The following is a 22,591-nucleotide window of genomic DNA, read 5'->3' as shown; positions in this document are numbered from 1 at the left end:
GTTATGTGCTTGGCATAGTGCAAGCTATATATATTTGAACCGACCATACTCAATCAACACTTATAAATCGAGTCTCCGCTCAACGTTCTAAAACAAAATGTCGACCTAGCAGCCATGTTTTTGTGCAACCAGCGGCAATCGCCGACAATATTTAAAAAGCGATCTCCAAGACAATGACATCGAGATCCCTTCATCCCACGTTGAGTCATCCCTGCTACAAGCCACACTCAGGCCGCCGGTCGGGGACTGAATCGGGCTTAGTAGACTAGGCTTAGCGCGCTGACAGGAAGTTTGAGTACCTCAGGTTTCCCCCTTCTTGATGGTGGCCTGCTGCTTCGTCCTTTTTCTTCTTCTCTTCATCCTCATCTTCTCCGAGTGAGACACTATCTCCGTGCGGTTTAGCATCGCGATCTTTCCCTGTCAAGGCGCGGCCTTTGTGACTGAGAACAACGCTCGCTTCTACCATCAAGCTTACGCCCCGCAATTGATTCTCAGCCTCAAGATTGATTTCAGCCTCAGGCCTTCACAACGCCAGACATAAAGACTATATCCATTATTTCCACTTTGCTATTCTGACGACGTCCAAGATGTCCGCCGACCAATTGCTCTATCCAATGGACTTCTCTGGTCGTCAGGATGAGTGGCTCGACTTCGATGCCCTGTTACAACTCCCTACGGAGTACATAGAGAGCAATCCCACGTCCGTGGAGTCAATATCTCCACGAGACCTTGACCAGACTTTCACCGACATGGACTTCTTGAACTGGGACTCGGACCCCACGATGTGCTCGCAGGCCATGTTCCCCGACTTCGCCGGTTATGAGGCTCCAGTGGAAGGATTTGGGCAGTCGACCACGGACTTCCAGCCTTTCATCAACCCTAACCAGCTACAGTCGGCGCCGCCATTCCCAAACCAGTTTGTCGAGCCAACATTCGACAGCACATACCTGCCAGATGAGCAAGACTTCGCGTCATTCCGGTACATGGTTGAATCGCAGGCGGCCATGGACCCCCGGTGCTTCTCACAGAAAGAGAAGCGACGCGACGCATCAATTGCGCTACACCTGCAGCGCATGCAGGAGGAGCTAGCCTCCGAAATGAACACACCAAGCCTTTCGAGCAACACCCTTTCCTCTCCCCACTGGTCCGAGCTATCACTTGAGATGACACCGGGCCGGCTTTCTACAGCTCCATCCACTTCGCCTGCCGCTGAACCGCAAACATCTCCACCGTCTGCATCAGAGCTTGGTGCGCCGCTGCAGTTGGTGTTGGACCTCAACATGAACACGACCACCAACGTGCCAAAAAAGCAGAGACCGAGGTCCAAAGCCCAGAGAGAGAATTACATCAAGGCTCGAAAGTACGGAGTCTGCGAGAAGCATCGCAAGCAGCACAAGCGGGTAAGACATTGCTCGTCATGCAATCATTAGGAAAACAAAAGACTGACTTCCACAGTGCAACTGCCTCGAGAAAGCAGCAGCGGCGCACCTTAATGTCAATGCTTCAGAACCTATTGTCAGCACCCTAAGCCCGCAGACGAACCACGAGAGAGCTCTTCTCAACAAGTCGTCTCAACGCTCTGTACAAAGCCCGGCACGCCTGACGAATCTTGGTGTTTCACGACCAGTAAGGGAGCCGGTACTGGTAACGAGACCAGACCTGTCGCCTACCCAGCCATTGGCGACTGCAGGCCGCGATCAGCACACCGTACAACGACCAGTTAACGTCGCGAATACTGGTAGTCTAAGCTCACCAAGCCAGAGGGTAATAGCGACCAGACCAGATTTGTCGCCCACGCAACAATCTTTGGTTGCTGCCGGCCGCGACCAGCACGTTGCCAGACGTCCGAGAAACGTGCAGAAGACGAATGTCTCTCCCACACTACCGGTACAGACATACGCTTCACCTACGAGCCACAACAGAGGCTCGACTCAATCTACGTCTCAGCTTTCACCAACCGGCGGACTACAGAACCGTGGCTCACCGAACGGCGGACGACCAAGCGGTGGACTACTGAACGTTTCTGTTCCATTCAGACCCAAGGAGGGTTTAAACAAGCATGTCAACAGATTGAAGCTTGGCGAGGAGCAACCTCGCCAGCAACAACGCCAATCTGTGACTTCTCAGTCCATGCCCGGAAGTCGCGGCTCGCTGAACGTACAGACCTCGAGTGCTGCTTCGACACTTGCCGATGCAACGCTCTCCATTTTCACAAGCATCAGTATGCGCCCGACCCGAGGCCAATCCGCGAACAGCATGTGTCCTCGCGGATCTTGTGGTACGTTGAACATACAGATTTCGATCAACGTACAGAGCTCGAGAGGTGTAGATACAACTCTCGTCCCACGCGCAAGCACAATTGTGCGCCAGACCCTACACCAGTCAGTGGACAAGTCTGTTGCTCGAAGCCGCGGTACGTCGAACGTACCAAACTTGAGACTTGTAGGTACAACTCTCATCCAAAGCTTAACCACTACGATGCGCAGCAGCGCAGCTGGATTGCTCTCTCTTTGGCAAGTCTCGTCGGCGGTATCGTCCACGGCAAGTCACCTTCTCGGACGTCTTGCACTGTTCTCTTCCAAGCTCTATATACAGTATAGAAAGGGGATGGGGCTCATTTAGGTTGCTGCCGCCAGGTACAACTTATGTATTCAACGGAAGGTTGTTTTCGATTTCGATTTTCAAACGGAAAAGATGGATTGTCTAAGGATTTAGCGAGTTGCAATATACCTACCAGATGCTGTTGATTGTTAGATATCACCGAGCAAGACTCTAGTCACTAAATCCAATACAATAAGATCTGCATGCTTTTTTTCTTTCATTCCGAATACCACTGGATTGTCCCTGTTTGAAGTAGGAACTGGACATGATCAGGGCCCAGAAGCCCCATAGTGCAGTCCCCGGATCAGCCCCGCTATGCAAGCGCCCAAATAATTTCCCCAGAAAAAGGAGTCAACTCAGTCAGGTCCGCCTCAGCTGGACTCGTAGTCTAATTCCCTAATCATAATATCTGGGACATATTTTAAAAGCCAACTGGACGTCGAATGCAGTGACAGAGCTCTCCAATTGAGGCTATATACACTCTCCTGCCCACAAGATGGCAATCCCAAACTCAGCCGCGGAATCCCACTTCCACTTCTCAACAGTACCTGGGATATTCCTCCAGGACGAAAACTCCACGAACCCTGATACGTTTGACTATGTACGCCTCTCTCTCTGACACTGTCTTCTCGAACGTCAATATTATCTGCCATAAACTTTCCGCTAACAGACCCTACGCTTGAACCAGGCCTCCTCAAACTTCGGCCTCATCCAACGCCCGTACCCCTCCGACCCCCAAAACGATACCCTAACCCCCTCGACCCAATGGCCCCGTCTTGCAGAATACATAGCGCATCTGAACACCACCGCGCCCCCAGAAACCACATACAAGCTGCTCTTCCTCGGCCGCCACGGACAAGGCGTACATAACGTCGCGGAGAGCCGGTACGGAACGGCATTGTGGGACGTACGTGCCCCCACCTTCTGCCCTCACCAACCCTGCACCAAAGCCGAGACTAAGTAAATGATACCTATGCAGTGCCGATACTCCCTCCTAGATGGCGACGAACACGGAAACTGGTTTGACGCACACCTCACGGACCTCGGGATCTCGCAAGCGCGCACAGCGCACGAGGCCTGGAAACGGCAGATCGCGAACGGCATCCCGCGCCCCCAGAGCTACTACGTTAGTCCGCTCATGAGGTGCTGCGAGACGGCGAGGGTTACGTTTGAGGGTGTGGGGTTTCCAGATACGGAGAAGGGGGAATTTAGGCCGCTTGTTAAGGAGGTATGTCTCCCCAATAAATTCACCACGCTTCGTTATGGGAGAGTATAAGGAAAGGAAATGTTAACTTTAATGTGTGCGCGCAGCTCCTCCGCGAAACCCTCGGCCTGCATACATGCGACGCCCGCTCACCGAAATCCGTCATCGCGGCTGCGTATCCGACCTACATATTCGAGCCGGGCTTTAGCGAGGAGGATCTGTTGCACAAGGCGGATCTGCGAGAGAGCGACTCCGCGCGCGATGCGCGGTTCTTTGAGTTCCTTTCTGATGTCTTTGCGTCTTGTGAGCACTCTATCTTGTCGATGACGGCGCATTCGGGGGCTATTACGAGCATTCTGAATGTTGTGGGGCATCGGCGGTTTGCGTTGGAGACTGGCGGTGTTATTCCGGTGCTTGTTAAGGCGGAGAGGAGAAAGGGCCCTGCGCCGGAGAGGGTGATTGAGTCTTGGTTTGGGAGGCCGTTGTGTCCTGGGGAGGGGTGTGGGAAGAAGTAGAGAAGAGTAGAGCTAGGCTTTGGCGGCAATGGAGAAATAGAGAGTAAGACCTAGATGAATTGGTATGTAGTTATATTTCGTAGTGTACATGGTTGAGGTCTGACAATATGCCATTGATAAAAAGAAAAGATGCTGATCCGGCCCAGGCGGAGTGCTCCCAAAGATGTAAATAATACAAAACGCCAGAGGATACTAGTGTAATAGAACCGACAAAGGGGCAATCACCAGCTGTAGTACTGGTTCTGTTGAGTGATCGGGCGGTCCGGCAGGTGTACCCAGAGGTTCGCCTTGCGCTTGCGCAGCTCCCGCGCCTCGCGGTCCTGGCACTCACGGATCAGTGTCTTCTCCTCCTTCAGCAGAACTGACAAAGAGGTGTACGGAGGGCGCATCATGTTAATGACACCACGGGCGCGGTGGTCGTAGTCGCGGCCGTAAGGACCTCGGTTGACCCACGCCTGGGCGATGTAGATGGACGTAGGATCGGTGATGGTCTTGCGCTCGCCATCCTTGAGAATGATCTTGGTAGGTTTCGGTTTCGGTGCGTCCTCGCCGGCCTCGACGGCACCAAGCCCCATACCCGCGCGGACGATGGCGACGTTCTTAGCGTGCTTGAGGTGCTCCAGAACATCCTTGGCGGCCTTCTTCTTGCTGAATTGCATCTGAGTGATCGCCTCGTCGATATTCTTTCCAGAAATCTGGCGGGCCAGGGGCCCCAGCTTCTTGATCGACGTCTTGAACCAGTGCGACTTGGACAGCGACTCTCGCTCCGAGCGCATGATCTTCTCCGTCTTTGACAGCCGGCCCCGACTGCGCAGCTCACGTACCACCATCTTTCGCTCCCATCGGATACGCGCCTGCGGGCGAGGATCCAGCACCGCCAACATATGCTGCTTGTTCCGCTTCTCCAGTGTCCATTCTTCGGCCTCTCCTTCTGCAGGCGCGCCAGCCTGTTTTCGTGAGGATGGTGTTCGACCAGAGGCCATCAGCTTGGGGCCTGCTTCATCTTCAGCGAAAATGGAACCTGCACCAAGTTCACCTTCGCGTTTGTGGGGGGCGGTTTGGCGTCGAACGGTGGGTTTGGCTTCGGACTTTTTGCCGAAGCCGAAGAAGCTCTTGATGGAGGAGAGGGCGCCGCCTTTTTGTTCCGTCTCGGGCTTGTCTTTGGGTGTATTCGGGTCTTGCTCGGCTCGTCGAATGGGCGTGTATGTGAGAGTGCGGCGAGGGACGTAGGTGATGCCGGTCCGAGCTGGGGAGGTTAGCTGACACCAAGGCACGCAATTCAGGCGGGGAATAAGTGAAAAATTCGCAGATTATTTAGAAGAACGTACCTGACCGGATCAATTGCCCGTAAGGATGGAGTGAACCCATTGTAGCCATGGGGACGAATAACAGCCGGCTGATGTGCTCCGGCCAGCAAGAAAAAGTTGATTGGGGATGCTGCGGTTGTGGTCGGTTTGGCGCGCCGTAGCGCCGGACCTTGTGCCTGGGGGATCAGGCTGCATACACATCTCCGTCTCGTATAGCTCTCCCTGATGTCTTGATCTTCTAGATATCTCCAATTTTGTCGTGTTTTATACTCTGATGATCGACTGGAAATGTTTCCTAGTTCCAACTTGAGTTTAAGCACGTCCAGCTGTATCCCTCTGGTTGGAATCAATTCCTCCACAAGACACGTCAACCCGATTTGGAATTATGCTTTGGTCTCGGGCCTCATGTTTGCGGTTCAACTGGCAACATCTGCCGACTTGCATTCTCATCGTGGTCTACAGGATAGAAATGATACACTCGACCTGCCTCTCGAGTTTCCTTGAGTGCCGGGAAAATCTCGGTAGACAGTCACAATAGTCCCAAGTCGGCAGTTCAGCTTCATTCCGCTTCAGGATCCATCACGGATACCTACGGGTGTACGGGTAGTGGATCTGATATGGCAGTGCTCTGGCAGCACCGGCAGGGCTTGAGACTCAGTCTGTGCGCCGTCTAAGTTTCATGAGACTTGCGCCTTGAGGTCAGATGTCCAGAGCGCAGCGCTAAGTAGAATGTCTTCAATATCGCGGTCCGGCTGGTATGACGTAGGAAAGCAGAATTTGCAGGGAGTAGGCCGTCTGGATGCACGACCGCCGTAGTCGAGGCTCGGATGAAGTCTCCAGGCCGAATGATGGACCTGAAACTGCAAGGATAACTCCAGACTAGCAGCTTGGGGCTTGGGAGCAAGTCGAAAACGTGTTAGGAAAACAAGAAGCCCATCATACTCACACTCGTTGGCCCGTTTGCCTGCCGAGCTGCTCTTTCGTCCACGGTCCATCTCCACCAGCGTCGATCCACTGGTTCAGGTTCTCTTCATCCTTCGACTCTCAGTCTTTTCCTGTCTCTCCCTCCCTCCAGGCTTCTCTGTACGTCGCCATCCCTCCTACCCGCTCTTCCCATATCGCGCCAGCTGACCGTTTGTCTCTTTAGAAGCTCATTCTGCTCCCGCTAGAGCGCGTTCTCTAGCTGACTCCCTGCCCCCTCCCTGTCTCCGTCTGAATCGGTCGACCCGTTTCCCTCAGCATTCGGTCGTCCACGCACGAGCCACCCGTTGAGCTCTCGATCCTGCATCCTCGAAGGTCGGAGAAGAGGATAGTTTCTGAAACAGTTTTATTTCACTTTTCTTTTTTCCGCCTCGTCTTCCTTCTTGCGCTGGACTGAGACAATTTCCGCCCAAGGACGAAAGACAATATCCACCGGTCGCGGAGCTGGACAGTCTGGAACCGGGGCAGGAATGGACTCATTGATGAGGAGATTGTGGGCTGCTCTATAAGGAATTTACATCATTATTCCGTTTCTATAATCTCTCTTTACGTCGGCATCGCGCCTTTGTCCGGTCCATCTGGTAAAAGTTTTGATGATGGACATCAATTCACTCCTTTCACCGCAGGATGCGAACTCACAATCGGGGCGCTCTGCGCCTGCAACGGGGTCCTCTTCCGGCAACACTACTCCCGCGCCTGGGCAAGCTCCCAAGCCTCTACGAAAAAGTCGCGCCGCTGCTGCAAGCCGGCCCGTAATGGCCTCATCACCGCTCGCGCAACACGTCTACGCCCCTCCCTCCCGCGTTCCTGAACCTTCTCCGCCATCGTCAATGAGTCCGGCTGTGAACATGGGAGGAAAAAGTGGCAGCGGGACACCCCCGACTGTAGACATGCAGAACTCGCGGCAACCGTCCACCCCAGGCATGGACACCCTTGCCGATCTTGCCTCCATGCAACACCATCAACCCCCGCGGCCGCGAGCCGCCAACCTACGAACCGAATCATACGAGAGTCAACTCTCACCATCGACTATGTATCCAAACGTCAACCAGATCTCGCACAACACCCCGACTCCACGATCGTCGTTTGATATTGCCATGTCCGACGGTCCTAGGGAGAGCGCCCGGAGGAACTACGCAGCCTCATCATTGCTCCCTGACGCGCGACGAAGGGCGACGGAGTTATTTGCCCGTATCCACGTCAACCCCCAGTCCTATGAAGCGCATGTCAATTTCATCCGCCTCTTACATGACGGATTCGTGAATCACGTCTATCCGCCCAACAACCCGGAGATACATAACGATCCGCGGAACTACGATCTACTGAAAGATATGAGGACCGCGCGAGAGGAGATGGACAAGCTGTTCGCGATGGGTGAAGATCTATGGGCGGAATGGATCCAGGATGAGAGCATGCTGGCCACCTCGGTGAACGAACGCATCGCAGTGATGGAGCTCTGCCAACGATCGATCGAGGAAGAGTACGGCAGCACCAAGCTTTGGGCTATTTACGGCGAATGGGTGCTATACCTGTACAATTCCGCACATGGCGATTCGAATCAAAGCCATTGGTCGGAAGAGGATAGGATAATTGGTCGCGAAGTCTTTACTTGGCAAAGCGTCTTGGATACATGGCAGAGGGGCGCTGACGCAACGAGGTGGAGGATCAACGACAGCCATCTCGTTTGGGATCGCCTACTCGAATTCCAAGTGCGCGACCTGTCTCGAACCCCGTCGCAGGATAAGATCGCACGAGTACGCGAGCTGTTTGATATCCGACTCCAGACTCCCCACGCCACATGGGATAACACATTCCAGGCGTTCTCTAACTTCATCTCAACCTATTATAACGCGAACTACGAAAACATAATGGCAGAAACGGCAGGAAAATATGCCACTCCGGTCAAGGACCAGTATGCGGCTCGCGAAGAATTTGAGTTCCGACTCCGCAACACGGTTAAATCTGGCGACCGAGCTCAAGAGTGGTCACTGTATGGCGAGTACGTTGAATGGGAACTTAACCGCAGCCGTAGAAGGCGCCATACCAGCTTCGACCTCATCAACGCGTTATACCAACGGGCGGTCCTACGATTTCAGACCGATGCCAATATGTGGGAGGATTATATCATGTTTCTGATCGACGAATCAATGCATGGCAATGCACACCCGACGACGATCTCTGCTCTGGACCGGGCCACTCGCCACTGCCCTGGCTCCGGTACTTTATGGTCGCAATATCTGCTCAGCTCTGAACGGGAAGGACAGTCATTCACCAAGATTGCCGATATAAAGCACAAGGCCACGAGCACCGGGCTACTTGATGTCGGTGGCATGGAAGAGGTGCTGAAGGTGCATACCGCATGGTGCAGCTACCTTCGCCGACGGGCGTTTTTGTCTGAGGCAACCGACGAGGACCTGGACGTCGCTGAGGTAGGAATTCGGTCTGCGATCGAGAGTGTTCAGGAGCTTGGCGAGAAGAAATACGGTCGCTCTTATGAAGGTGATCCGCTTTTCCGCCTGGAGCGTATCTACATCCGCTACCTGAGTGAAAGCGGCAGCTGGGACAGTGCTAGAGAAACGTTCAAGGGTCTCGTGGGACGTCGCGGCAACAGCTACGAGTTCTGGCTGACATACTATCACTGGGAATTGGTTTCTTGGAGCAAGTTTGTGCAGGGTGAAGCTACCGTTGACGCTGCCCGCCGAACCCCTAACCCTAGTTTCGCCACAGCCGTGCTCAAGCAAGCCATCAAGCGGACCGACCTCGATTGGCCGGAAAAGATTATGACCGTGTACGTTGCCCACTGCGAGGACTACGAAGACTCGGAGGAACTGCAGCTTGCAGTTCTGGAAACTCGAAAGGCAATGCGGGCCATCAACGCCCGCCGTGAGCGGGAGGCTCGAGAAGCCGCCGCTCAACAGGCTCAGCAAGCAGCGGCGGCCGCGGCTGAAACGACGGAGGCTCCGCACTTGGAGAAGAGGAAGCGAGAAGAGGAATCGACGGTGAACGGCCTCCCAGCAAAGAGACCGCGCGGAGAAACCGTACCAGCTGAAGCGGAGCCGGTTGCGCTTCGCCGTGATCGTGAAAACTCCACCGTTGTCGTCAAGAACTTGCCAAAGGGTGTCACTGAGCATAAAGTGCGACAATTCTTCCGTGATGTAAGCTGTTCTTTTTAGTGCCTGCGGCGCTGGCTAACTTCTCTAGTGCGGTGTGATCAATGGCATCAAGATGATGGCCGGAGAAGACGGAAACTCAGAGGTCGCCATGATCGAGTTCAATACACGAGACGACGCCGCCGCTGCCCAGACTCGGGACCAGAAGATTATTGATGGCAACACTATTCAGATCCACTTTGGCTCCGAGACTACTTTGTTTGTCACCAACTTCCCCCCAACAGCCGATGAGAACTACATCCGTGATCTGTTTAGCCAGGTATGTTCATTTCCTTGCCCTGTTTCGTCCTATCTAACGTTAATAGTATGGCGAAATCATAGACATTCGGTTCCCATCGTTGAAGTATAATACACACCGACGGTTCTGTTACCTGCAGTTCAAAACACCAGTAGCTGCACACAGTGCCCTTGCGCTGGATCACTCGGCAGTTGGCAACGGCCTCCACCTCGTCGTCAAAATCTCGGATCCTTCTCGCAAACAAGACCGCAATGGGCCGATATACGAAGGGCGGGAGATCCACGTCTCTAATGTGAACTGGAACGCGAAGGAAGAGGACCTGAAAGAGGTATTCTCGAGGTTCGGCACGGTGGAATTGGCTCGCATTCCTAGGAAGGTCGACGGGGGTAGCAAGGGATTTGGCTATGTTGTTTTCAGTTCGAAGGAGGATGCAGCTGCGGCGCTGGCGATGCATGAGCAAGAGTTCCGAGGCCGCCCGCTCTATGTGAAGCTGTCCGCTCCTCAGGGCGCAAAACGTACCGCAGCAACAGTCGTGACTCGAGTCGGTAACTCACAGTCTCTAGCCCCGGAGGCCAATGGCGCATCGCCGTCAAACGACCTGGAGGAGCCTACTGGTGAACGAAGGGACCGTACGCTTGGATTGATGAACATTCCAGACACGGTGAACGATGCGCGCATTCGTGCTCTCGCTGAGCCGTATGGGAAACTCGTCAAAGTCATACTCCGTCCCGATCATCAAGGAGCGATTGTTGAGTATGCGGATGTCAATCACGCGGGTATAGCCGCCCTGGAACTTGAAGGACAGGAGATCTCTCCTGGGCGAAAGCTCCACATCGGAACAGTGGGGGATATGCTGAAGCAGTCTGCCGAGCGGAAGGCATCTGGACCATCGTTAAAGCCAAAGAACAAACCCAAAAGCTCATTCCTTACCCCGACGGCGCCTATCAAACGGCCGCCCCAGCCTGGTGGGCGGAGTGGGAAGCGCGGGCACCTGGGGGTGAAGCGCGCGACAGCCCAGCCAACGAGTACCACGACCACAACGACTACGACCACAACGAATGCATCTGGTGAGGAGAGCAAGAACCAAAAGAGTAATGACGACTTCCGTGCGATGATCCAACGAAGTCAGGGGAAACCGGAATCGGAATCAGCATCATAATGAGGGCGCACCTATAGGTTGTAACGGCTGCATGACGGGGTATTTACCCTTCTAATTCTGGCATCAACTTCTTTGTTTTGTACTTTATTCCCAATTCTTGATGCCTTTTCTCCTTTGCCAGTTCTTTTCCATGGCGCTGTAGAATATTTGTCAGTGCATGCGCTTTCTTTGTCGCTTTCTAATGAGGGGGCCATTTTCATGAAGGGCGGAGACACAGCGGTCAGCTTTCAAGATTCTTCATTATTACAGTTTATCTACAGGTTAAAGTTACAGGCCTAGACGAATCGATTCGTTCTGACAGCTCGTTGCTTTTTCTATAACATGACGTCAGTGGTAATTGCTGAATTGGGGGCTGAATGAAGCTATTCCGACAATTGAACACGCCCATGCTAATACTACGGGGTCAAATAATGCATGGGTTCTTGATGCTTTGACAACTCCTCAGCATCCTAGTAGACAGCCACCGAATCAAAAGTACCACATTCAGTGGTGTAAACTGATAAGGATACCAATGTCCGTCATCTGCGCCTCATATGATCATCAGCGGCAGCAGCGGCTATTGGCCGGGAGGTCGAGCAAAGCAGGATTCGCGACGTTAGCCTGCATCTGCGATCAGATGAGCGCGGGAGGAGAAATTAAGCTGAATGGTGTTCTATTGCAACTGTAACTCCGTTGTCCATAGTCTGTAGCAGGTAGATGGGCTAGGTGGTGGTACTACTGCTGTGGTACAGAGATCAGGTGTCTGTGCTGTGCTCGTCCAGGCTCGCTCCTCATTCTTCCCATCCCTATAATCCTGCTTTTATCCCTCCCCTCCAGGATTTCTTATCTGCTCAATTTCTCTTTGTTCGCCTAGACTATATACAGGTGTCCGATCGGCTGCCAGTTATTCAGGACCTCTGCGTCTCCACCGTGTCGATTCCGGGGTAACGCCACGGTCCTGTCTATTTGTTATCTCTCAATCCCAACGGCTGCCTGCGTCATCGCATAGTCAACCTCGACCTGCCAGTCTTACCTACACAACAACACAGCGTACCACTTCAGCGGTGGCTCAATCCTCTAGATGGACTTCCATCTCATACCCCGCGGCGAAGACCGCAACTACACCGGCTTCCTGACAAAAACAATCGTGTACTCGGCTTCGCTCATCCTCTTCCTCGCTTGTTTGTCCCCTCCCCGTTCGTTTCTAGTCACCCCTTAGAGAAAACACCAGCTAATCCTCTTTCGCGGCTTAGCATTTGCCCTCTCGATCTCGGCTATCGCGATTCCTAACTGGGTGTCGTATCACAGCTCCTATAGCTACTCGTACGGACTTCATCGGCGATGCTCCTCGTTAACGGATACATGCGAGTCATTCCCCACGCGCGAGGACTGTATAGGCGAAGACCGGTACTTTTGCTCCATGTGGCGGACGGTCGGATTCGGCATGTCGTTTGCGGTTGTCCTTGAGGGATTGAGTGTCGTTGCGTTCCTCATTGTGTTGAGCGGTGGAAAGAGGCTTCGAGAAGAGGGGTGGAGGATCCTCAGCCTGTTTATACTCGCTAGTGCCGCTGTTCAGGCGGCTTGTATGGGAATTGTGGTATGTCTATGTTTTGGTCTAAACTTCTTGATCATGGATATGAACTGACGGACTACAGGCGTACTTAGTTGACAACGAGGCTCGCTTTTTCGTGGGCTGGCGGCTTGACGAGTCCTGGATCTACTGCACCATTAGTTGGTGTGTGAGCGTTTTCTCTGCTGGCGCGATTATTCTCGCCGCGTATAGTTTGCCCTCGGAAGGAGGGTATGAGCTGATTCCGGATGATTCTGACCCATGATTGCGCTTCGTCTTTGCATCGATTTGTCGCCTTGTCGTCGGCGGTTTACTTTCTCCTCTTCTCGATTAGCGCAAGCTTCCGGCTCCCCATATATGGTAAAGGTGGCGTGATGAACATGACTTGATTGTTTAAGTTGACTGTGTACAGTCATATCTAATGCCCCAAGTTCGGTTTGTCCATCACAGTTAACGTTATATAGGCGGGTGTCAGACGACGATTACGATTGATAGGTTTTATTTTAATGTCAATGACAGCTTCAATTGATTGTATTCTAATTCTATCGATCTGTCTTAGTGTTTCCAGGGCATTTCGTCTTCATCATCGTCATCGCTCAGCTTGCGTCTCTTGCACGGGCTGTCGGGGGTCCAATTGATGCCTATATAACTACGAGCGCCGCGGGGTCGTGTACGGCCAGAAGCAAGAGCAGGAGCATGGGTCGAGACGGACCTAGCTCTACCGCGGCCAGAACTGCGACGATTGCCAGGAGGAGCCTGGGTATCATCAGTAGCCGTCGGCCCATTCTTCTTATACACTGGCAAGATCTCGATATCCGGGAACCGGACATCCTCGTCCTCCTGTACATGTTTAAACACACTCTGGACCTTATCGATCAGTTCCTTGACTTTCTCGATTGAAATTTCATGCCCTTGGTGATCCTGGATCCAGGATCTTATCTCGTCCGGCACTGGCGCGGGCACAGGGGGACGTTTCTGCCTTCGCTGCCTTACATGCTGTATTGGGTCTTCGTCGCTGGCGTCTGTAGGCGCCTGAGCCCGAGCCTGTGCTCGTCTATCCGCACGCCCTCCGTGTCCCGTTCCCGTTCCCCTTCCATTCGCCCTCTCTCTACTATGGCCCCGAGATGCAACGGCAGAAGAAGCTGATTCAGCCAATCTCTCAACCTCTCTATTTCTTAACTGTACCGTGAAACCTCTGACCTCCCCCCACTTCTCAATTGCGTCAAGCAAGTCAAGTAATCTGTCGCATTGCACCTTCCCCCACACCCGCGCCCTGTACCGAGCTCGCTGATAATGCTTCCGACAGTAGTACACCCAAATCCAACGCGGCATCTCCTTGGTGACTTTCTTGTTGCGACCAAAGATGTGAGAGATGACCTTGCGGAGGACAGGTTTCTCGTCTGATTTGCACTCGGCGCACGGATTCGGATACGAGAAGTTGCATTTCGGTTCGGAGTCTGGAGTTTGCGGTTCGATTTTGCTTGCATAGGGCGACCTGTCCACGTTCTCTTTCTCGTCATCGGCGTCGTCTTCCTCTTCTTCCTCACCATTCCCATGTTCCTCACCCTGTTCTTCAACTTCATCTTCAACTTCATCTCCAACTTCATCTCCAACTTCATCTCCAACTTCTGCCTCTGACTCTACTGCGAAGTTCTGGGAGAGGGGTGACGCTGGAGGGGGGCCTGGAGCAGTGTTGTCGTCGTCGTGGTTGTCGGTATCTGTGTCGTTGTTGGACTTGCCCTTTTCGCTGCTGCACCCCTCTCCATCTCGCCCTTCCTCCTCCTCCTCTTCTTCTTCTTCTTCTCCGCTTTGTTCACCGTCGTCATTCTCGCTTCCATGGCCCTGCTCGGAAGCAGATCCATGTTCTTGTTCCGGAGAATGGCTTTGACGCGGATTTGAAGATTCATCTTGTCGCCGTGGTTCGCGTCCGGCTGAATGCTGCGATGCCCCGACGTCATGGCCACTGGCTTGTACACTCGATAGCGCTCTTTCCGGGGAGGGATATGGCGTAAAACCGGCGTCTACCGTCACAGTCTCGGTGTCGCTGTCGCTGTCATCTGAGACCGTCCAGTCAGTGGAAGGGCTCAGCTGACGTTGCTCGTTGCCTTCATCCGGAGCATTGCTGTTTTCTCTACCTTTCTCGCTGTCGGTGGATGGGACTTGACCGGATCGACCCTGTCGCGAGTGCATTTCAATGTCTGCGTGGATAACAGATTGGGGCAACTCAGACCCTTCTGTCGCGTATCCGCCGTGTTCAGGTTCCCTTTTGTTCTTGAACCCGATTCGATTTTCCTGACAGTTATCCGATAGAACAGCCTGCTCCAGATCATCCTGTGTGGTATATCCGCTCGTCTCACATATCTTCTGGCCTAGCAAGTCGATTGTATGTCCATAGTCGTCTTGCCGTGACCGTCTCTCGGCCGCAGTACAAGCGGACGGGCTAGCCATGGCCCCAGGGGCGTCTCCTGCGTCGGTCCGAGCCCCATCGTTACCATCGCCGTCATGGAGCATATCAGTTTCGCGAGGCCGACGTCCGCGCATCACTGGCCCGGATCCCCGGTGTCCATCCGCGTCATGGCGGGGACCTGGAAGAGAAACTCGCATATCCATCAAACCTTTCGCCCTAGCGGCATCGCGTTCCATGCGCCCTCTCCCAATTTCGATTTCCCTAACAGGAGGATCGTCGGCCGAGGCTTCTCGCGAATCGGTGTTCTCCTCAGGGCCCTGCTCTTGGTTGGTACTGTCTGATGAGCTCGGACTCTCGGTAGGCGGCTCGTTCTCGTCACACCCCGGCTCGTAATCCTCATCTAGCTCATATTCCGCATCCTGCTCACTATCATAAAAGTTATATAGCTCGATTAAGCCGCCAGCTCCACCATCGTCATCATCATCATCGTCATCGTCGTCGCCATCGCCATCACCGGGTTCGTTCCGCGTAGGCTCCAGTATGTACACATACCGATTCGTCGTCCTAGGGCTCGACGGGTAAATTCCATCATAGATAATCAATGGTCCCTGCGGATCCCCAGGCGAAGACGGTTCCGGCAAGGCCGTAAAAACATCGCAGAAGGTTGGTGCAGGGCCAGGGTCCGAATCGTATTCGCGTTCGCGCTTGGGGTGGGCTTCAAGCTCGGGATGCCAGTGGTTGTACCGTTCACGGGAGGATTCGTCGGCGCTGTGCCGGCGGGCTCGGACTCCGCTGCGGCGTCGGACCCTGGTTTTGGTTCTAGGGTTGCGAATGTACTGCAGGAGGGCCCTGCGGCAGTCCTCGCTATCGCCACTAGAGGAGGACGTGGAAGTTGACCATGACGTGCGGCGCCTGGCTCTGATTGTGCGTCTGTTGAATCTAGAAAGTGGACAACGAGGCATGGTGGGTGGGTGGGTGGGCTGGTCAGGAGGTTTCTGGCGTATTGGATGTTGGCTGGGGTGGTGTTGGATGGCACGAAATGCAATATGACAGGCGTGTAGCAGTGGTAAACTAGGCTAAATGGTTAGAGAACAGGGTACTCGGAGAGATAGAGATGGAGAAGGAAAGGAAGAAACCTGAAGCCATCAAGATACTTATAATTGGTCTTTTACCGTACAAGTAGTGACTACCATGTAGGTGAACAAGACAGTACAATCAAGAAGCTATAAAGGTGAACGTAAAGGTGTGAAGAATCCGAAAGAGCTTGTAGCTTGCATCTCGTTTGCTAGCTAGCCTAGCTAGAATGTAAAGGAAGGAGAACATCATAAAGAACCAGAAGTAAGTGAAAAGAAAAGAACCCCAACGCCTGAAATGCATCCCATTCAATCGTGCCTCATGCTCATTCAATCCAGTATCAATCTCAATTTCAATTTCCCGGCACATCGCTTGCTCGCTTTCGTTGTATAAGGTATGTTTGCTGCTTTTGTACTTGTGCGTTGGTGCACAGAGTATGGTGTGGAAGATTCATTCTTCTTTTCAGAGCTCTTCACCCTGGGACTGGTCTGCTGCCGCATGTAGCTGCCGTATGTCGCTGGTTATGCAGCTAGAACAGCTCATATGGCGTAGGTCGGTCTAGGGACGTATCTCCGCATCGCCCGACTACCACTGACCCCAACGGAGCCAATATCAATCAAATTGAGTTCGCGGCTCAGCGCGTCCTGAACGCCCGCCGGCGCACCAATGGGCACCTTCGCCGGGATGGGCGGGCCTATGGGGGCAGGCGCATACATAGGCGATGGAGCAGGCGAGATGGAGTGCCGGCGAGGCATGGGTTTCGGAGACGGCGTGCTGTAGGTTCGTGCGTGTCCTGGTCCACCGGGACTGCTTCTACTATACCCAGTACGACCGCGCTCAACTTCTGTGCTGACTATGTAGGAAGATGTTGGACGTGGTGCAACGGGGCTGCGTCTGGTAGGCGCGTTTTTGAAGCGGACTATCACGCCGGGCTTCCGCGTTTTGCGCTCAGGCTCAGGAGCCCAGGTATCCGTTGGTAGGTGGTCGGATGGGTCGATCTCGCGGCCGTCATCGCCGATGATGGGGCCGTCTGGTCGGGCCGCGGCGGCTTCGGTTCGTCTTGCTACTTCCATTGCTTCTGCTGGTGTTGTGTATGCAGGCAGTGGGTCTTTGTGTACGGCGGATCGCGCGGCGTGCGGATTATACGAATCGAAGGAGTCCGGTGAGAAGGGGGTTTGCGTGATCGAAGCGTGTGAGCCACCGCGGCCTCTGGAAGGAGGCGGTCGTGGGCTGATCGATTTGCGTAGGACAAGCTGCTGAGAGGGAGCTTCTGCGTTTATTGACCTTCGAGTGACGAGTGACCGGCGGAGGTCTTCTGCAGGCGGGTTGTCTGGGTAGGGGAGCGCCATAGGGGCTGGCGACGGGTCGCGGCTACGGTTATATCTGGGTAGGTCTTCTTCGAAAATCCCACTGCGTCTGCGAATTTCACGCACGACGCGCTCCGACTCCGCCTCTGCGACTACCGGATCAAGCCCAGCGACCAGGCTCGGTGGCATAGATGGCGGGCTCGTGGCTGACGGGAGGTCCAGCATCAGCTCCGTAGGCTGGGGGATGTTCATATCGTGGGTCGATCTGGGGCCGTACTCTGGGGAGTAAGCTTTGTACGAAGGAGCTGGTGACGGTACTAACTGCGGACTAGGGTGAGCCATTGCGGTCCGATGAACGGGCGGCGGAGGTGGTGCTCCTTCTTCAACTTCATCTTCCACTCGCGGCTGCATTGCTGCATATTCCGCGTGGTAGCGCCCAGGACTGCGCCCTCGCCTGGGCAGCGAGTTATGCTGCCGATACGGCTCACTTTCTTGTGGATATTCAATGCGATGACGCGAAGACATGCTGTTAGATGCATGGTGGTGACGGGTCTGAATATCCTCTGAGCCGTACGAATACGCGTCAGGAGGGATCTGACTGTAGTGACGACTGGTTGGTCGTGCAGGCTCAACGGGCATGTCTTCGTAGTACGGGTCTTGTCGAGGCGCCGGAGGCTGTCGCATCATTCGATAATCAGCAGGCGGCGCGTTGTCGTAGCCAGAGCGTGGCCGTGCGTAGTAGTCCTGCTCTGCGCGCGGCGGGTAATGCTCTTGATAGCGAGGTTGACCCCGGCCTGTGGGAGGGTGGTGAGGAGGTGCAGCCCACTCTCGTCCAAAGTCATCGGGAGTCTCATAAGTTCGTGGGCGAGGTGCCGCATCGTAAGGTATTTGGGGCACCGAATGTCTTGGTGGATGAGCATAATCCATGCCGGAGCTAGACGGAGGAGTGGGGATGCCATCATATGGCGCTCGAGACGGATGCGCGACAGGCAACGGTGCCGGGGCAGAATAAGCTTTATCAGGTACAGGGCGTGGGCCGCCGGTATGTTCGGTAGGTACGGGTCGGCGTTTGACCTCCTTCAGCTGACGCGGACCGGATAGGGAAGAGGACGACGACGCGGACGCGGACGGTGCCGGCGAGGGCACGACGGGTGTAGGGGCGGACCTGCTGCTGCTGCTCGTTTTGGCCCTCTCTGTCCCTTGCGTTCTCCGCTCAATGACGGCCTCATCCTCGGGCCTGGTATCGTAGTAGGTCATCTCGAGACGGATCTCGCCGGCGTACTTCCCACGGAACTGCAGGGTGTGCCATTGATCGCTCTGGCTGCCTCCAGGGATGATGAGATCCTGCAGGTCGATCCATGTCTCGCCAATGAGGTCGGTCTTTTTGTCGTCGTTGAAGACGGATAGCTTCATACGGAAGTAATCGGGCGACTCGTGCACGGTGAAGCGGAGTTCCTGGTCCCTATAGGAGGTTAGCCGAAGGCAGTTGTCCAAGCTCAATCAACCTACCACTTGGGCGTCTGGCCTCCACGCACGTCGGTGCCGGTTTTCTGAGCTTCCTTCCCTAGCCGTGCAGCACAGTAAGGGTTCTGCTTTCCCATTGTTTTTCTGTTGGGGAGGTTCTTTGCACGGTCCACGACCGCCACGAGGGTCCCAATGGCCGGGCCGTCGACTGACATGTCGGCGAAGATACCGGCGGCATGGTTGACAGAGGACATTCTCACAGCCATGATGAATGAATTGAAGAAAGGAAAGAAGACTCGAAGACGAAGACGGCTACCACATCTGTCAAGAGGTCAAGGATAGGCAAAAGAGCGGGCCAGACGAGGTAAGGAGCGAACGATCAAGCAAACACACGAGGGATGGAACTGTAGAACTGGGATGCAAGGGTTAGATGAGAAGAAAAGGTCGAAGATGCAGACTGCTAGCTACTAGCAAGAGTCGAGAGTCTGGAAGAAGAGAGAGTGACCAGGAGGGAGAGACTGAATGAGAGCGAGCTGGGCGAGGAGGGGAAAACAATCGCCAGGCTGCGCTTATCGAGCCTGTTTATGTGATTGGCCCAGTCGTGGATTGAGGAGGCTGGGAAGTGGCTGGTAGTGGAGCTCTGGGGCAATCTCATTGGCCGATCGTGTGTTCCTGCATCGACTGATCCTGGCCAGACCCACGCGCAATACGGCCTGTTACGCCAAAATTACACGCATAAACCTTGTATCGCTGCACAACATCAACAAGGACAAGGATCGCATTGGCGGACAGGACACTGCTAGGCAAGTTAAGTCCTAGTAGCACCATATATCTCCGTTATCAAGATCCCTTCAGACAGACCAAGCAGCACGAACTCTGCTGCCTGAGTAAAAATAGATCGGCCGAAATCAAGGAATCCGGAAGCCTGACGCGATGATCTCACCAACTCCGCCCGCGTTAGCCTGCGCCTAAGCCCTGTCACTTTCGACATCAACTTGCCCAAGTGGAGTTTCAGCTGCATGCCGGCAGCTCAAGACCGAGCTTGTTGCCTCTTCCTTTTAGTTTAGGTGCATAAGTTCGGCCGCCGGCTGGGCGTGTCGCGAACGGCAATATGTGACGCTGCAGCTGCGGTTAGCTATACTCCGTAGTCTGTACAGCCATCTTTGCCACAAAGGACAGCAGGGCAAACCCACAAACCACGTACGTCTGAGTCAAGAAGAACTTGTAGAACACGCTACAGCCTCACCTTAGGCCCTGCGCCTCGACGATATCATCATACTACCTTTTACATAAAGAGCCAGGTTGTGCCTGAAACGACCCACGAGAAGATCCATTTTGTCGGCTCCGACAGCGGCTTAATACTCCACCTCGACCATATTCTATACGGGCTCTCTGGTCTACAGGTGGACAGAGCTCGGAAGGAGCTTGGACGGCACGGCTGATATTCAGGTACGCATCATTGTCCCGTTCAAGGTTGTATTTAGCTTAGACGTCATTTGTTCTCTGCTGCTCTCAGTCCGCGTCATCGTTGTGTCTGCTCTCCACACATCGTTTGCCTAGCTTCTTCGGTAAGATTATACGCATACGATTCGACTTTGGTCGTAATAGCTCGGGTTTTCTTTCGGAAAATTGCTTCATTTGTGCTGCAGTCCGTTGTATATCAGCATGCCGGACACATGTATCCAGTACGACAAGGGACGTAAAGCTTAGGGCTCATCCTATATTAGGCGCTTTGATTATCATCGAGCAATCTTTCCATCCTCCCCAATCGTCGTGAACCCAAACTCATTAGTCGATACGTCAATTTCCTTCTTTCCCTTGCCCTCAAAATCACTCTTCTCATCTACACCTTCAAGCACAGTATCATGGAACCCCGTCGTCAGATCCATCTCCCTCGGCGTCACATATTTGGCACCCTTGTAGAACTTCCAGAAGAGAAAGTTGCCGACGTACACTATGATGCCGATATACCTCAGAACGAACTGGTCGGCTTTGAAGTGCGGGATGAATGCATCATAACCTATGGTAGAGTAAGCAAGAGATCGCTGGTCATTATAAGGGTTGATTTACCGGAGAAAATGATGCAAAGGACGGTGATGAACATCGAATAATACGCGCCATAGGGCTGGAAGATGGCACTGTAAGACGTCCCCTTCAAATCGATCCCTTGCGCCTTCAGTCCTCGTCTGAAGTTCAGATACGAAAGGAGAATGCTAAACCAGTTGAGGAGCGCAAAGATAGTCGCCAAACTAACGAAGTAGTCGAAGACTGTGGATGCAGACTTGGCGGCATTCATATACCCGAGTAGACAGAAGAGTGCTGCAACGGCTACACTATAAATTGGAACACCGTTCTTGAGCGTCTTCGCCAGGATCTTTGGTGCTTGGCCGTCCCTGGCTAGTCCGTAAAGCGAGCGGGAAGAGCAATAGATGTCCGAGGCGGACGAGCTCAATACGAAGACGAGGAGACCGGCATTGACAATGTCAGGAAGGACTTTGATGCCCGCCAATGAGATGGCAACGACGAACGGTGAAGCCGCAGCAGAAGTAGATTTGGATGTAGCGTCCACGAGCTTGGGGCTGTCGTATGCAACGGCCATGGTTAGGGCCCATACACCGACAACGTAGAAGCTCAGAATCCGCCAGAACGTCTGTCTAATGGCCATAGGGATGGTCTTGCGCGGGTTCCTTGCTTCGCCAAACGTCACGCCGACGACTTCGGTTCCGGTGTAGGCGAAGCAAGCTTGGATCATACAGGCCCACCAACCGAGTAGGTAGCCCTTGCGGCCGCCGACGAGGTACTGAGCGAATGCACCAGGGTCGTGCCAGTACTTGAAACCGATTTTCTCGCGTGAGGGAGAGCCGCCGGCGGAGATGATGAAGCAGCAAAGGATGAGCATTGTGATGATGACAAGCTTTATGCAGCTGAGTATGAACTCGGATTCGCCAAAACTGTTGACATGGAGGACCTGAGAGGGTTAGTGCTCAGAATATATACAGTGTGAGTTAGGGCTGGACGAACATTAAGCAGGATGACAACAGCACCAAAGACTGTGATCCAGATGCCTACATTGAGGTCTGGTCTCCAGTAGTGCACGATCAAGCCGGCCGCTGTGAGGTTTGTTGGTATTGCAATAGCGTAGCTAAAGAAGTAGTTCCATCCTGTCGCGAACCTATATCAATCAGTCAACGACCCAGGTCGACAGATAACAGGAGTGCCTACCCTAAAGCTGGATGCGCATATCGACTGGCATATCCCGAGAAACCTTTACTCATTGGGATATAAGCTGCCATTTCTCCCAGAGCAGTCATGATAAAGTAGACTGCAAGACCAATAACGAGGTACGAGATCAACAGACTGGCCGGTCCACCACGAGTCAATGCCGTCCCCGATGAGATCGTAAGTCCAGTACCCATCGAACAGGCAATTGCGAACATCGCCACCTGGCGGCTCTTGAAATCTCGCTTCAGATCATCCCCCGTAGCCGCCGGCGAGGCAGCTTTGCTCGTTTCCGCGCCGCTGTGCATGGTTGACGGCTGGAATACCGGATGCGAACTACATGGAAAACCATGCGGGGGAGCACGACTTGATATATGGGGATACTTGGAGATATTC

General features: G+C 53.8%; 8 protein-coding genes across 8 annotated transcripts; 5 read left to right on the top strand and 3 right to left on the bottom strand.

Moving 5' to 3' along the window:
- Nucleotides 1-587: 587 nt before the first annotated feature.
- BDW74DRAFT_170206 (uncharacterized protein) lies at nucleotides 588-2,622 on the top strand (the record flags this gene model as incomplete). The annotated part of the gene is made up of 4 exons (XM_073727130.1): nucleotides 588-1,400; nucleotides 1,456-2,157; nucleotides 2,296-2,413; nucleotides 2,447-2,622. 4 exons carry the CDS (start codon nucleotides 588-590, stop codon nucleotides 2,620-2,622), a joined length of 1,809 nt encoding a protein of 602 aa, XP_073580259.1.
- A 287-nt stretch (nucleotides 2,623-2,909) lies between these two features.
- On the top strand, nucleotides 2,910-4,375 carry BDW74DRAFT_160072 (phosphoglycerate mutase family protein). Its single transcript, XM_073725557.1, has 4 exons — nucleotides 2,910-3,202; nucleotides 3,290-3,508; nucleotides 3,581-3,829; nucleotides 3,913-4,375. Exons 1-4 carry the CDS (start codon nucleotides 3,098-3,100, stop codon nucleotides 4,318-4,320), a joined length of 981 nt encoding a protein of 326 aa, XP_073580258.1. The 5' UTR covers nucleotides 2,910-3,097; the 3' UTR covers nucleotides 4,321-4,375.
- On the bottom strand, nucleotides 4,358-5,724 carry BDW74DRAFT_160068 (mitochondrial 54S ribosomal protein uL22m). Its single transcript, XM_073725556.1, has 2 exons — nucleotides 5,649-5,724; nucleotides 4,358-5,566 (listed from the first exon to the last, which is right to left on the bottom strand). Exons 1-2 carry the CDS (start codon nucleotides 5,695-5,697, stop codon nucleotides 4,542-4,544), a joined length of 1,074 nt encoding a protein of 357 aa, XP_073580257.1. The 5' UTR covers nucleotides 5,698-5,724; the 3' UTR covers nucleotides 4,358-4,541.
- Nucleotides 5,725-6,944: 1,220 nt separating this feature from the next.
- On the top strand, nucleotides 6,945-11,181 carry BDW74DRAFT_84215 (U6 snRNP complex subunit PRP24). The gene is made up of 3 exons (XM_073733864.1): nucleotides 6,945-9,763; nucleotides 9,810-10,037; nucleotides 10,084-11,181. Exons 1-3 carry the CDS (start codon nucleotides 7,202-7,204, stop codon nucleotides 11,173-11,175), a joined length of 3,882 nt encoding a protein of 1,293 aa, XP_073580256.1. The 5' UTR covers nucleotides 6,945-7,201; the 3' UTR covers nucleotides 11,176-11,181.
- A 633-nt stretch (nucleotides 11,182-11,814) lies between these two features.
- On the top strand, nucleotides 11,815-13,134 carry BDW74DRAFT_84185 (uncharacterized protein). Its single transcript, XM_073733863.1, has 3 exons — nucleotides 11,815-12,350; nucleotides 12,408-12,751; nucleotides 12,810-13,134. Exons 1-3 carry the CDS (start codon nucleotides 12,236-12,238, stop codon nucleotides 12,987-12,989), a joined length of 639 nt encoding a protein of 212 aa, XP_073580255.1. The 5' UTR covers nucleotides 11,815-12,235; the 3' UTR covers nucleotides 12,990-13,134.
- Nucleotides 13,135-15,222: 2,088 nt separating this feature from the next.
- Nucleotides 15,223-16,089, top strand: BDW74DRAFT_160061 (uncharacterized protein). Its single transcript, XM_073725555.1, has 2 exons — nucleotides 15,223-15,488; nucleotides 15,570-16,089. The coding sequence occupies exons 1-2, from the start codon at nucleotides 15,366-15,368 to the stop codon at nucleotides 15,711-15,713; spliced, it is 267 nt and encodes an 88-aa protein (XP_073580254.1). The 5' UTR covers nucleotides 15,223-15,365; the 3' UTR covers nucleotides 15,714-16,089.
- Nucleotides 16,090-16,268: 179 nt separating this feature from the next.
- On the bottom strand, nucleotides 16,269-19,805 carry BDW74DRAFT_160058 (uncharacterized protein). Its single transcript, XM_073725554.1, has 2 exons — nucleotides 19,022-19,805; nucleotides 16,269-18,974 (listed from the first exon to the last, which is right to left on the bottom strand). Exons 1-2 carry the CDS (start codon nucleotides 19,240-19,242, stop codon nucleotides 16,745-16,747), a joined length of 2,451 nt encoding a protein of 816 aa, XP_073580253.1. The 5' UTR covers nucleotides 19,243-19,805; the 3' UTR covers nucleotides 16,269-16,744.
- A 910-nt stretch (nucleotides 19,806-20,715) lies between these two features.
- On the bottom strand, nucleotides 20,716-22,503 carry BDW74DRAFT_170201 (uncharacterized protein; the record flags this gene model as incomplete). The annotated part of the gene is made up of 4 exons (XM_073727129.1): nucleotides 20,716-20,996; nucleotides 21,047-21,944; nucleotides 21,998-22,148; nucleotides 22,199-22,503. 4 exons carry the CDS (start codon nucleotides 22,501-22,503, stop codon nucleotides 20,716-20,718), a joined length of 1,635 nt encoding a protein of 544 aa, XP_073580252.1.
- Between the last annotated feature and the right edge of the window lie 88 nt (nucleotides 22,504-22,591).

The sequence above is a fragment of the Aspergillus multicolor genome, assembly GCF_047715735.1.
Source record: "Aspergillus multicolor strain CBS 133.54 unplaced genomic scaffold BDW74scaffold_30, whole genome shotgun sequence".
NCBI lineage: Eukaryota > Fungi > Ascomycota > Eurotiomycetes > Eurotiales > Aspergillaceae > Aspergillus > Aspergillus multicolor.
The sequence above is the reverse complement of the archived record's forward strand: the minus strand, read 5'-3'. Positions and strand labels throughout refer to the sequence as shown.

Bases quoted from the DNA above. Each gene is read 5' to 3' on its own strand.
- BDW74DRAFT_160072 (XM_073725557.1), top strand. From the start codon at position 3,098: ATGGCAATCCCAAACTCAGCCGCGGAATCCCACTTCCACTTCTCAACA. The intron at 3,203-3,289 runs GTACGCCTCTCT...CGCTTGAACCAG, and splicing joins ACCCTGATACGTTTGACTAT to GCCTCCTCAAACTTCGGCCT. The intron at 3,830-3,912 runs GTATGTCTCCCC...GTGTGCGCGCAG, and splicing joins TTAGGCCGCTTGTTAAGGAG to CTCCTCCGCGAAACCCTCGG.
- BDW74DRAFT_160068 (XM_073725556.1), bottom strand. From the start codon at position 5,697: ATGGCTACAATGGGTTCACTCCATCCTTACGGGCAATTGATCCGGTCA. The intron at 5,567-5,648 runs GTACGTTCTTCT...TAACCTCCCCAG, and splicing joins CGGGCAATTGATCCGGTCAG to CTCGGACCGGCATCACCTAC.
- BDW74DRAFT_84215 (XM_073733864.1), top strand. From the start codon at position 7,202: ATGATGGACATCAATTCACTCCTTTCACCGCAGGATGCGAACTCACAA. The intron at 9,764-9,809 runs GTAAGCTGTTCT...TAACTTCTCTAG, and splicing joins TGCGACAATTCTTCCGTGAT to TGCGGTGTGATCAATGGCAT. The intron at 10,038-10,083 runs GTATGTTCATTT...TAACGTTAATAG, and splicing joins TCCGTGATCTGTTTAGCCAG to TATGGCGAAATCATAGACAT.
- BDW74DRAFT_84185 (XM_073733863.1), top strand. From the start codon at position 12,236: ATGGACTTCCATCTCATACCCCGCGGCGAAGACCGCAACTACACCGGC. The intron at 12,351-12,407 runs GTTCGTTTCTAG...TTCGCGGCTTAG, and splicing joins CGCTTGTTTGTCCCCTCCCC to CATTTGCCCTCTCGATCTCG. The intron at 12,752-12,809 runs GTATGTCTATGT...GACGGACTACAG, and splicing joins CGGCTTGTATGGGAATTGTG to GCGTACTTAGTTGACAACGA.
- BDW74DRAFT_160061 (XM_073725555.1), top strand. From the start codon at position 15,366: ATGCGCCCTCTCCCAATTTCGATTTCCCTAACAGGAGGATCGTCGGCC. The intron at 15,489-15,569 runs GTAGGCGGCTCG...CTATCATAAAAG, and splicing joins CTGATGAGCTCGGACTCTCG to TTATATAGCTCGATTAAGCC.
- BDW74DRAFT_160058 (XM_073725554.1), bottom strand. From the start codon at position 19,242: ATGGCTGTGAGAATGTCCTCTGTCAACCATGCCGCCGGTATCTTCGCC. The intron at 18,975-19,021 runs GTAGGTTGATTG...AACCTCCTATAG, and splicing joins GGAGGCCAGACGCCCAAGTG to GGACCAGGAACTCCGCTTCA.